At 34.2% G+C, this 11554-nt stretch overlaps 1 protein-coding gene across 3 annotated transcripts; it reads right to left on the reverse strand.

Moving 5' to 3' along the window:
- Positions 1-2112: 2112 nt before the first annotated feature.
- Positions 2113-9585, reverse strand: LOC126718475 (DNA (cytosine-5)-methyltransferase DRM2-like). Of its 3 annotated transcripts, none has more exons than XM_050420689.1 (10): positions 9400-9585; positions 8469-8514; positions 7109-7243; positions 6655-6748; positions 6529-6575; positions 4884-4997; positions 4615-4714; positions 3651-3787; positions 2786-3529; positions 2113-2694 (listed from the first exon to the last, which is right to left on the reverse strand). In XM_050420689.1, exons 2-10 carry the CDS (start codon positions 8469-8471, stop codon positions 2260-2262), a joined length of 1809 nt encoding a protein of 602 aa, XP_050276646.1. In that variant the 5' UTR covers positions 8472-8514; positions 9400-9585; the 3' UTR covers positions 2113-2259. The 3 variants fall into 3 exon arrangements, with proteins under 3 accessions (XP_050276646.1, XP_050276647.1, XP_050276648.1); XM_050420690.1 differs by lacking the exon at positions 9400-9585 and adding an exon at positions 9144-9327; XM_050420691.1 differs by lacking the exon at positions 4884-4997.
- Between the last annotated feature and the right edge of the window lie 1969 nt (positions 9586-11554).

The following is an 11554-nucleotide window of genomic DNA, read 5'->3' on the forward strand; positions in this document are numbered from 1 at the left end:
GAAAGATCCACAAGGGGACTATGAAAAATACAAAAGCCTTGGTTAGAACTTGAACCCATCTTAGCCAGGAGGTCTGCACATTTGTTGGCTTCACAAAAGCAATGCTTCATCTTCACTTAAGGAATCCAGTTGATGAGGGTCCTACAACCCATGATAAGAGAAGCATGATGAAAAAATAGCTTCAAATAAGTTGACCCAAATTTTGTCATTCTCTTTGAAGATGACAAAGTTGATCTCAAAATTGATTTGGAGAAGTTTCCTCCAACCTACCACATTGAGATTTACAAGACTCTTCATATATTATAAATAAGCCATATGATTCATTCAAAAAGTCATGGTATTAAAACCAACACATGGATAATCTCTTTAATCGCTACATGATAAATTGAAAGAAGATAGACATAAACCAATTTGGAGCTAAACCTTCTGCAAGAGAGGTGCTATGTGGGGATTGGCAAATCTTTTAAATAGAGGGGGTACTGTTATAGCATAGGAAAATTGTAACCTTAGAGTGTTAATACTTCATCTTTTCACATAAATGGTAGATCTTATCATGAATTTAATGAATATGATCAACTATCAGTATGTGAGCAGGAGTATTAACTATAAAGTCATTATACCTTTTTTTAGGGGGATCGATAGTAGATTTTATTGATTAAATATCATGGTATACAATTGAAAAGAGGAAATAAGGGCATTATTCAAACCAAGAAAATGCTTCCTCTTTCTCTTTGGCAACACTAGCAAGAGTTAGAGCAACTCTATTACATTTTTAAAGGCACACTAACAAAAGAAACAGAATGAAAACTTTCACAAATTAAATTAATGTCTTCAACTTCAAGTGTCCATGCAACTTCAAGTCTCTAGATGACCATAGAAATCAGTGAATGATCTCCATAAAATTCCTTCATGCAAAAGTAAGGCGTCAATGTGGTAGGGGTCCTGAATAAAGACCATAAGATCAACGTGGTCTTGCCATAGAAGAGCTAAGCCCCCTCCTAATCCAATCCTTGGAACCTCCATGCCTTTATTCCATAGTAGAGACCGCTTCAATCTCTGAAAACCACCAGTATCAGTTTAGTTTCAATAAGAAACAGAACTTGGGACCTTTTTCCCTCGCCAAACAACGAAGTTCATGAACTGCCTCTGGGATCCCAAGCCCACGGCAATTTAAGCTCAAATTATACTCGTTATACTTTAGAGTAGTGAATAATTACTTTTTGGTGTGTCAGCTCTCAAAATTCTTTTTCACAATAGCTAATGTGCTATATTGTAATTGGCTTTAAATAATAGTGTTTAGTGATAAATTCATGTAAAATTGATAATAGTTGTATTCATTACTTGTCACATCAATAGTTACGGTAAGATACACAAATTTAAACTCAGGATTTCACCCTTAAAGAGGAAGTGTGGTTTGAGCTAGAGTTCATCAGTGCTTAAAGTGATTCATTTATGACATGCAAAGTTTGGAATCTGAAGTTTATCAAAAAAAAAAAATTGGAATCTGAAGACCTGACAAGAACAGAACTATTTTCTGCTCTTGAAATGTCAACTCAAAAAGAAAAAAGAAAAAAAGAAAGATAATATTAATAATAATGCATGGTCTTGTTGAAGTTTTATATTAATGCCTGAATTTACATTAAGTAATGAATTCATTATCCTTGGTTTAACTGGTATGTAACAATCAAAACAACAAAGTTTCAATGATGTGTTCCAATATCGTGGTCCTGTAGGTAGTATTCTCCTATGAGCTATATATTAAGTTGCCTGGACATCCTGATGCATAAGGTGGCTGAATGTTGGATAATAGAAATCTCTTTCATCTGCTCTCAAAATTGTGGCTTTCTAGCATTTCCCCCTGCATGGACCTGTAAAAGAGTGATGCCCTTGTCCACTGTGCACTCTTTCCCCAGGTTAAAGTTAACCCAAACCCACCTTGGGATTCGGGTGCCATAATAGTGTGATCTATTGTTTCCAAGAAAACTTCTTATCAAAGATATAAGATTTTGAACCAAGTTTCATTATGAGCATCATGGCAGCATCAATTAAATTACCTTCAGACTTGGCAGAAAGATTGTACAGAACTTCTCAAGTAGATTTGCAAACAAGGTGTTATCCCCAAAAGAGAGCAAAATGTATCAATTAATTGTTACTAAATACTAGAAATAATCTTCTAAGCGTCAAAAATGCTGTTAAAAAAAAAATTAAAAATTAAAAAGATGAAATTGCACTGATGAGTATTAAAGGCTGCAGATTATGTCATCTGTCCCTACCCATCATTGTCTTAACAAGATCTAGAATTCGAACGTAATGATAAAACAGTGATGAGTGCTTGCCTTCCAGTCCATTTCTACTCACTCGGTTGCTGCCAGCAAGGTTATTGCAAGGACTTCCACCAATGACAAGATCAAACCCACCGAATGAGCTGATCCACTGATCTAGCCTTTCAATGCTGACTTGTTGTACATCTGCAATCTCAATAAGTTGTCCACGCTGGTTGGTTTGCTCCCACCAACTACGAATAATATTTCTGTTGACTTCAGCAATCTCAACAGAGACCACATTTTTCAGGGGAATCCCAAGTCGATGCAAAGCAACTTCAGCACCACCAATCCCAGAGAAAAGTGAAAGGAGGTTAATTCCATTTGGAAACTGGTTCTTCAATACAGAAAGGTGGTAGGCAACTGTGTCAACCTAAAACCAATTCATTTATTTAGTTCATTCTATATGCACTAATAAGTAAACCATAGTACTCAAAAAACATGAAATCTTAGAGATTACCAACCTGAAATGAGTTTCCAAGTGCTTTATATCTATCTGTCCTACTAATCCCACCACCCCTAGTGTGGTCCCTTGGGAATCCAAGCAACATCTCAATTTCATCTGGTTCAAGGGGTGCAACTTTATTTTTTCCAACCCAAACTAAATTCCATTTTCTACATTGTTCAAGTACAAACTTCTGCACATGTGGAGGAGGTTCATCACCATACTTCATATTGTTCTCAAGTGCATTCCTTATCCTCTCAGTGAGTTTAGCAGTCCCAATTGCAGTTTGAAGGCAATTCAGTTTTCTTCTTTTGTCCCATAAAGGCCACCACTTACTGGTTAAGGGTAAGGCTTCTTGTATGGTTCGTGGCGGTATTGGCAAAAGAGGGAATCGGTTCTGAATTGGAAGGTTATGGACATAACCTCTTTTCCTTGCAGCAGCACTGAAATGTTTAGAATCAACAAATTCTGGCTCTATGTCATACAAGAAACGTGATATTTTACTCCACACCCCCTTAGGAGTAAGAGCCACGTTTTCATAATAGAAATAAGGAGGACCAATAGCTACCTCTGGGAGCTTCCTCTCAACAATAGGCCAAGGATCATCAGGAATCCCAAATCCTATCATTGGATTAGGGAGATGCATAATGTCTCCGTCTTCATCCCAATGCTTCTTCTCACTCCCCTTGTGCCATTTTCTTCCAAATTGTTGGAATTTGTGAAGCTTCCTTTTCTTTTCTCTAGGTAGATAATCATTCCTAGGCTGTCAAAATAAATCAGCATCAGCAGATACAATACTCCATACTCATTAGCTTAGGCAGGAACTAAAAAATCAAAGGTTTCAATAGCTGCTACAATTGATTTAAAAGGATTAAATAACACACCATTGTATAGGAATAAGAAGTCATGACCGAGGTGCTATCGTCCTCATCAGGTGATTCTCTAAGCTGGGCATCAAAATCCTTTACCATTTGAGCAGCACATATGTAATCTGTCAACTCTGATAGTTGTGCTTCTGAACCTGCAATGTTTAAATTAGATACTATAAGAATAAAAAGCAAATAGAAAGAAATTAGATCAGTGCTTCATTAGAGTTGAAAAAGGATTGGACAGCCATATGTACATTAGCAAGAACGATAGCCCCATGATTAATTGTTTTAAATGGGAAACAAGGTGAAACTATAAAATTCATCAACGCTGCTGAAACGCATGACAACAACAATTTGACGTTGCCAATATCATAACAGATAAGTCTCATAGATAATCTAGCAAATCCACCATGCAAACAAGTATTATAATTATAGATATATTCCGAGCACAGAGGTACCAAGACAAGTAATATCGATGACAAGTACTGGAAAACAACTACCCTAAACAGCTATCTAATGATGAAACACTTCCTATCTAATAGTTACATTCTTCCTTCTTCCCTTTTTAAACATAAACACACCTGTTATTATAGAATTATTTAACTTACAAAATTGCGTATCATATGTTATTACAACATTGACCAACCAACTATAGTTCCGGATCAAGAAACCTGATACATAACTCTTTTGCTAAAAGTAGATTTGATATGAAATTCTATGTCATCTTCAAAGCATCTTATATTGCTATTTAGATCCCTCAAAAAAAAGGGAAAAACCACGTAGTTGGGATCATTTAGTCACTTATCAGAAACTACTACATAAGCACTGCATTTACTTTCAAAAGCCTAAATCACTTCATGCACATAACACCATCCTATTTTGTAAAATCAAAAAAATAAAAGATAACAATTGGAACAAAAATATAAACAAGGTATTGGTATCAAACAATTATGACAATGGTGTTGAACTACATACATACCACAATTATTCATAGCTGTCAAAGCCTCTTCAACCAAGTAACCCATATCCACTAGTGACGACAACATTGTATCCTTCTCTAAAATGTGATTTGAGTTTTCCTGGAGGAAAAAAAATCAAATAGATAGCATCAATCATAAACATGCAAGTCTTATAAAATAAAATGAAATACAGGCACGCAAAGCAGACAAACCAAATTATAAGGGGGTCATAACTCAAACAATGGAATAATAAAAACACAAAAAGGAATAGGAAAAAATTAGAAATTGCCTCAATTCCAAGACAACTATCAATTTCAGAGAGGTTATCTGGAGATTTGCTTTTAGAGTCAAAAGTGCATGGTTTAGTAGAAAGACCTTCTTCTTGGGGAAAATTCTTGACAACCTGTAAACTCAAGGTGTTAGCAACAAAGATACATTTTCATACAGTCCAACAAATAAAGCAATGATAAGTTGTTTGATAGTCATTAGAGCTTAAAAAATGCATAAATTATATTAAACGTAGATTTGATCAGAAACCAACCTAATGCAAGCTTCTAGTTTGGTAGATATGTGCATAAGTGCTTAAGAATCCATGAAATTGTGGGAACATATCTTTTTCCACAACTGAAATAAATCCTTATTGAAATGTTGCAGTTTATCCAATATCAATAATGACTATATAGTGCCAATTTGTTCAACTTTTTGTAAAAATGCTACAACTGATACTCAAAACTCTTATACAATTATCCTGATATGGGAATCTATTATGCTAATTTAGTTTACTTGATATTGGACATCTTATGCACCTCATTTGAGCAACAACAACATCATCAATACTCTTTGTACATGGAATAATTATGTCCAAAAATGTAACTTTGGGAAAAGGTTTGACTCAACTCGACAGAGCATTGATTCCTGGCTAATTGGCTACAAGAATGGAGGTGTCACATTAGTTAACTAGCATTTGCATTATATGCTTCAATTATATATTTTTCAAATTTATTCTTAACTCAGCCACCATCACATGCCAGAACTTTTAAATGCAACTTTGAAGCCAATGTAAGACTATATGCCTGACCCAAGCCACGTACCAAGGTAACTCTGGATAAATAGGCTATAACAGTTATACACAATCAGTTGTTATAATCCAACTAAACAGTTAACAGTTAACCTATTTATTACTAATGAAGTTCAAGAACTAAGCAATTTGCTGACCAAGATTACTGTTGAAAACAGAACCTGAATTCATAATGCGATAGTGAAACATGTTACAACCACATCAAAAGGCAGCACATCATCGCCAGATACTTGCACATATCTTCAAAACCAAAAGAAAATGATGATCATTATAAAAAAAATCTTAGAAACTCTTTAAATTTCATTTTTGGGGAGATGAAGATGAGTGAACTCTTTTGGATATTAGTCCTTTATAAAAGAATACTTAGGTCTCTATCATGGAAAGAGAACACAACTTAATAGCCGATTAGATGGGAAAAAAGCAACAAAGCAATTCACAATTGGAAAATGCCACTACATAAGCACCGAAGAAAAAAAAATAACTTCTATTTTTTACTGAAAAGCATATGATTTTCAAATGCTCCAAAGTCATAAAGTCATGCCTTTCCGAGGAAAATCTGATTCCAGTTCTTCCTAAGTTTCTTTTCCCTTTTCTGATATTTGAGCCCCATTGATGAGAGAAGGTAAAGAAGGAAATTCAGATGAGACTTCCTCAATCTCAAGAAACTTTAAAAGGTCAACTATTGAAAAGAATATGTAAAATTTGCATCCACTTCTACATCAAATGAAATAGTAAAAACAAAAGAAAACTATTTTATATAGTAAAATATTGTAACTAGGGGGCACATAACTGACTTCAAAAATCGGACCAACACAAAAATAAATATGCAATAATAGAAATGAGGCATAATACTCACAGCGTATGTAAGAAGAGTTTCTAATATTTCTTCTGAATCATCTTCTCCTACCAAATATCAAACAAAAATTTTTAGCACGGCTTACAATGTAAAATCTTAACATGATATGAAATAAGTGTGACATACCATTTTCCTCTATTGCTTTGACCACCATTGTTTTAGAAAATCCCATTCCGACAAAATCATGAATCAGCTTGGTAGAATTAGTTGGAGAACTTGCCTAAACAGAACGGATACTATAGTCAATTTTAAGGGGATACATGCATCAAATATACTTTGTAGGGGATTTGTTGCTCAAAAGAAAACAGCATGATCAACATATGTTGGTATCTAAAAATAAAAAAATAGTATAACTGAACAATTTGAAAAGGATTGAGCATTTTTGTTCTCTAGAACGAAGAAAGAGTAATCATATCAATTCAGAAAAAGGCCTTCATGATGAAGTATACAATTATCAAGATATCTTAAACCAGGCATATAGAAGACAAGAAAATGATTACCTCCTGTCATTGAGCAATATATCAGGTTGTTTACAGTTACTACTAATTAACATATTACAGCAGATTGAGTACAATTTTACCTCTCCAAAGCCCCCATTAGCTTCTTGACCAGAACTCGTTGAACCCCAATGAGAAAAGGATTCATTACAGACCTCAAGCTCATCATCGGTGTTCCAGTCAGCGTCGTGATTCCCATTACTAGCACTATTAGCATCCTACACATAATACAAGCAGACACCATAGAAATATCAATCATTACTACAGTCAGTAGATATCTTCATACACATAGCAAGTAATTTAACAAGTAGTCCAAACAAGCCAACAATAAGTTAATAGAGAAGAAAAGTAAACTAGATTGACGTCTAGAATGAGGCTAATGCAGTGGGTTTTACTGGGATTTGTGTATGTTCTTTCTGCAGAAACTGTATGGAAAGTAGGGAACATCTGTTTTTTGAATGTCCCTTTACCAAAATAATTTGGGGGCATGTGATAGGGTTATGTTTAGTAGCTGATATTCCTGTGAGTTGGAAAGAAATAGTTAAATGGGGTATTGCAAATCTAAAAGGTAGGGATTTAGAGCTATCCTTTGGAAAGTGGTTTGGTGGGATTCAATTTTTCATATTTGGATTCAAGGAACAGTAGGAGTTATGGAGAAAATTGATTGACAGAAGAGCAGATTATAAAGAAAATTAGCTGGGATGTTAAAGCAATAATGGGGCATAGTGCATTGGCTGCACAAGCAACAATTCTTCACAAAGTCTTACGCACCAATTGGGGATTCTTAAAGTTTGACTCTTGACTGCCTCACCTCTGTTGTGTGCCGGTGTCATTGTATATTAGGTGAGGTTAATTGCAGTGGATGTAATTAGTCTAGTTTTGAGGTTAAAAATGTGAGCTTGTATGAAGGGTCTGTTGGTCAGGCTTCTTGCTAACAGGCTTTTTTTTAGTCTACTCTGATTTGGGATGTACTGTGCTACTAGCTTGTTAGGTGGTAGCTAGTGTGCTTGCTGTTGTTGGCTTTGTTTTGTTAACATAGACTTTTGTCTTGTTTTGGTTCTAACTGAAACATCTGATATATCAAAAAGAAAATAATTTAGTAGATCACTCAAAATTTAAAGCTAAATCTATTTAAAGAGAGAGAACCTAGAAAGAATTTGTCAGGCCTATTGATGACAAAACCCTCACATGAACTAACAAATCCCAGCAGAGTTAGTTTAAATTGTACCATGTTCCATCTTGTACACAAAAAGAAAAACTACAGCTCAAAACAATTACATTATTTAAAAGGGTCCTAGTTAGAATTGGTAAGAACTCCCAAAGCAGGGCTCAATTTTATAGAACCCCGACATATACAAAATCTATTACTGAATATGTAATAATGTAAATTGTCACTACATTAAATAACATTGCCAATGAAAAGTCATCAGAAAGAGAAAATACCATGTTCTCAATAGCTAGTAACTTTGCTCAACAAGCAGCTCTCAAACTGTCAAAGAAACACATAACACATAAGAACCACTGAAAAATTTGTGTGAATCAAGAGTGCACTACATACATAGAGATTACAGAAAACTCTCCCAATCTTTATTACGTTACAGCAAAGTACAAAGGAAACCAATACTCCCTCTCACAGAATACTCATAGACTATATGTAAGTACAAGCTATTGTTTTGATTGATGGAAGAAAAAGAAAAAGATAAAAATTGTGACTGCACATTATAAGAAACAACCAGTTTGCTAGCAACCTCAATCATAAGAATGTAGCAAATGCAAACAATTTATCTTCTTAGGACCTAAGAGATGGGTTAGTATGCAATTTTACCCTCAATTTTTGAGAGAGAGAGAGAGACTGATTCCCAATTTCATAACAACCTAAATAACAAATAAAAATTCTATAATCTTCAAACTAATAAGGCCCGTTTCCGGCTAACTCTACTCTACTCTCCTCTACTCTCCTCTACTCCCCTTCAATCCAAACAAACCATAAATCACATAAACCAAACAATATGCTACCACCATTTCATAGATTCTCTCTAACTTTGATAAATTAGAGCCATTACATTTATCAGATAGCAACAATAACAACAACAAAAGTAAAGGGTAACAAGAGCATACATGTTACTCTACCCAGTATACAAAGCTCCCACTTTCATTGGATACAAGAGAAGGAATAATGGGTAGAGCCCATTTTATATTTTTTTTTGGAAGAGAATGTTACTCTCTCAATCATTAAAATAAAAATAAAAAATATGGTTGAAAACATAAGTCTGCGCACAAAAGGGACCGCTTTGAATACCGAGCTAGCTTTACAAAAGTCTGCGCACAATAGAAGAAGAGTTAATAATAAAAAAAGATATCAAAAGATTAGTACCTCCGTCGTAGCCAAATCTACAATGTGAAAAATAAATATAGGGTGGGTCGAGACTCGAGAGACGAGGGAGAGGCCAACCCAAAGAACAAAGTAGTACAACCATTCGTAGTTGTGAATGATTCATTCAGCGGACTCTGCCTTTGCTTATGCCTAATAACGTAACGTGGTCACATGAGGGATTTATGTTTTTTGAGAAACATATATTGTTTTGTTCCTATAGTTGTTTGACGCGTTCTGAGGAGGAAATATGGAGAATATACGCGCACGTGTTGGTGAATTACACTCGGGGATTTAGTAATTCTCACACTTTTTTTTTTTTTTTTTTTTTTAAAAAAAACCAAACGTTTTTTGTTTTCTCCAAGAGTTGGCAATTAATGGATTCATAATTGGCTGTTTGGTTGTGATTCCCAGAAATAATGATAAATATTTAGGAATGTGAAGTGTGAACAGATGCATTTTGTTGCATTGGAAGTAGTAATAAAAGCAAAAAAAAAAAACATTTATCTATTCAGCTTTTTAGGTAATAGTAATGCTGCTCTAATTAAGGATACTTTTGATATATTGAATAAGAATTAAGTTAGAAATTATAATCTTTATTACTAAATAATAAGTGTGTTGTAATGTAATAATTAAACCTATTTATTAGTTTGGTTGTGAATTATAACATTAAAATGAAACTTAACATTTATTTTAGGAAATATCTTACTTATACAATTATATCTCCTTAAAAATTGTTATATTTAAATTTAAGAGAGATATATGTTACTTTTTATGATTTTTTATTTTTATAATTGTTAGATTTATATGGAAAGTTTGTTTATTTAAAAATATATTAAGTTTTGAAATTATTGCACTTATTAAGGAATAACTAATACAACCTTTTAAAAAAATAGTTATTCTTCATTTTGAAGAATAGCTATTCATAAGGAATGACTATTCCTTGTAATAAAAATATAACCAAACTAAAAAATAACTAAATTATAGGAATAATTATTACATTACAGCGCATTTTACAGTCTACCAAACATGCCCTAAATGTTATGCAATTGAGAGTTTTAATTAATTCAAGGGGTAATTACACTAAACCCACCTATGGTTTGATCTAAAATCACTTTGCCTACCCGTGATTTAAAAAGTGTCACTTTACCCACCTAAAGTATGTTCTGTTTGTTTTCCATAACCCACTTCTGTTAAAATCAAGGGTAAATAGATATTTTTATTCAAATTTTATGTCTCTCTCCTCCCAAAACAAAATAAATAAATAAATAGTACAAAAATGCAAGAAAAACAAGATCAAAAAGTGGTATTGGTCTCTCTCTCAACTCACATAAATCTTGAACATGAAAAACATACCCAAAAAAATAAAACCCAAATCAACCTACACAAATAACCAAACAATACGATATTGCCCTTCAATCAACCGAACAATACATTATGACTTGTCTCAGGCCACTTACTCAAAACAAATGGAAGCTATACAGTGCTCCATAAGGCCACTTACTCGAAACAAGCTAACCTGGTATCTGCAACCACTTGCTGATACATTTTCCGTTACTTCGAAACCTATCTGAAACTCTTCCAAGCAGATGCTACATTCTTGAATCAAGTTTGAACTTGGCCGAAACCTAATCTTCTCCAAGGCCTCAATAGAAGATTTAGTCACTGGAATGGACTTAGGCTCATAAGTCTCCATGGAGTCCAAGATTATGGTATCGTAATCGAGCACCAAATCCACAATAGGCACCTCTATTTCCATTAACTCCACGTATATTATGTCCACAACAATGGGCATCCTAATTGATGTCCCGGCCAATCCAGCAACTTGTTGTACCATAGTACCATGATCTTCCACTGGGATCTCGAACTCTCTAAGCAAAGAGTACAAGCAACCACCATTGATATCTTGCGACACCACTTCATGTTTGGAAAGCCATAACAATCTTTCAATATTGGATGTAATTTCTTCGTAGGAAGGCACTGGTTCTTGGCTGTTGCCAATGTAGTTCTTCTATTAATTTTCACAAAACCCTCCCTTTTGATCTTGTTTCTCTAGCATTTTTGTGTTATTCTTTGTTTTGGGAGGAAAGAGACATAAAATTTGAGCAAAAATACCTATTTACCCTTGATTTTAACAGAAGTGGATTATAGAAAACAA

Source organism: Quercus robur, chromosome 3, assembly GCF_932294415.1.
Source record: "Quercus robur chromosome 3, dhQueRobu3.1, whole genome shotgun sequence".
Lineage (NCBI taxonomy): Eukaryota > Viridiplantae > Streptophyta > Magnoliopsida > Fagales > Fagaceae > Quercus > Quercus robur.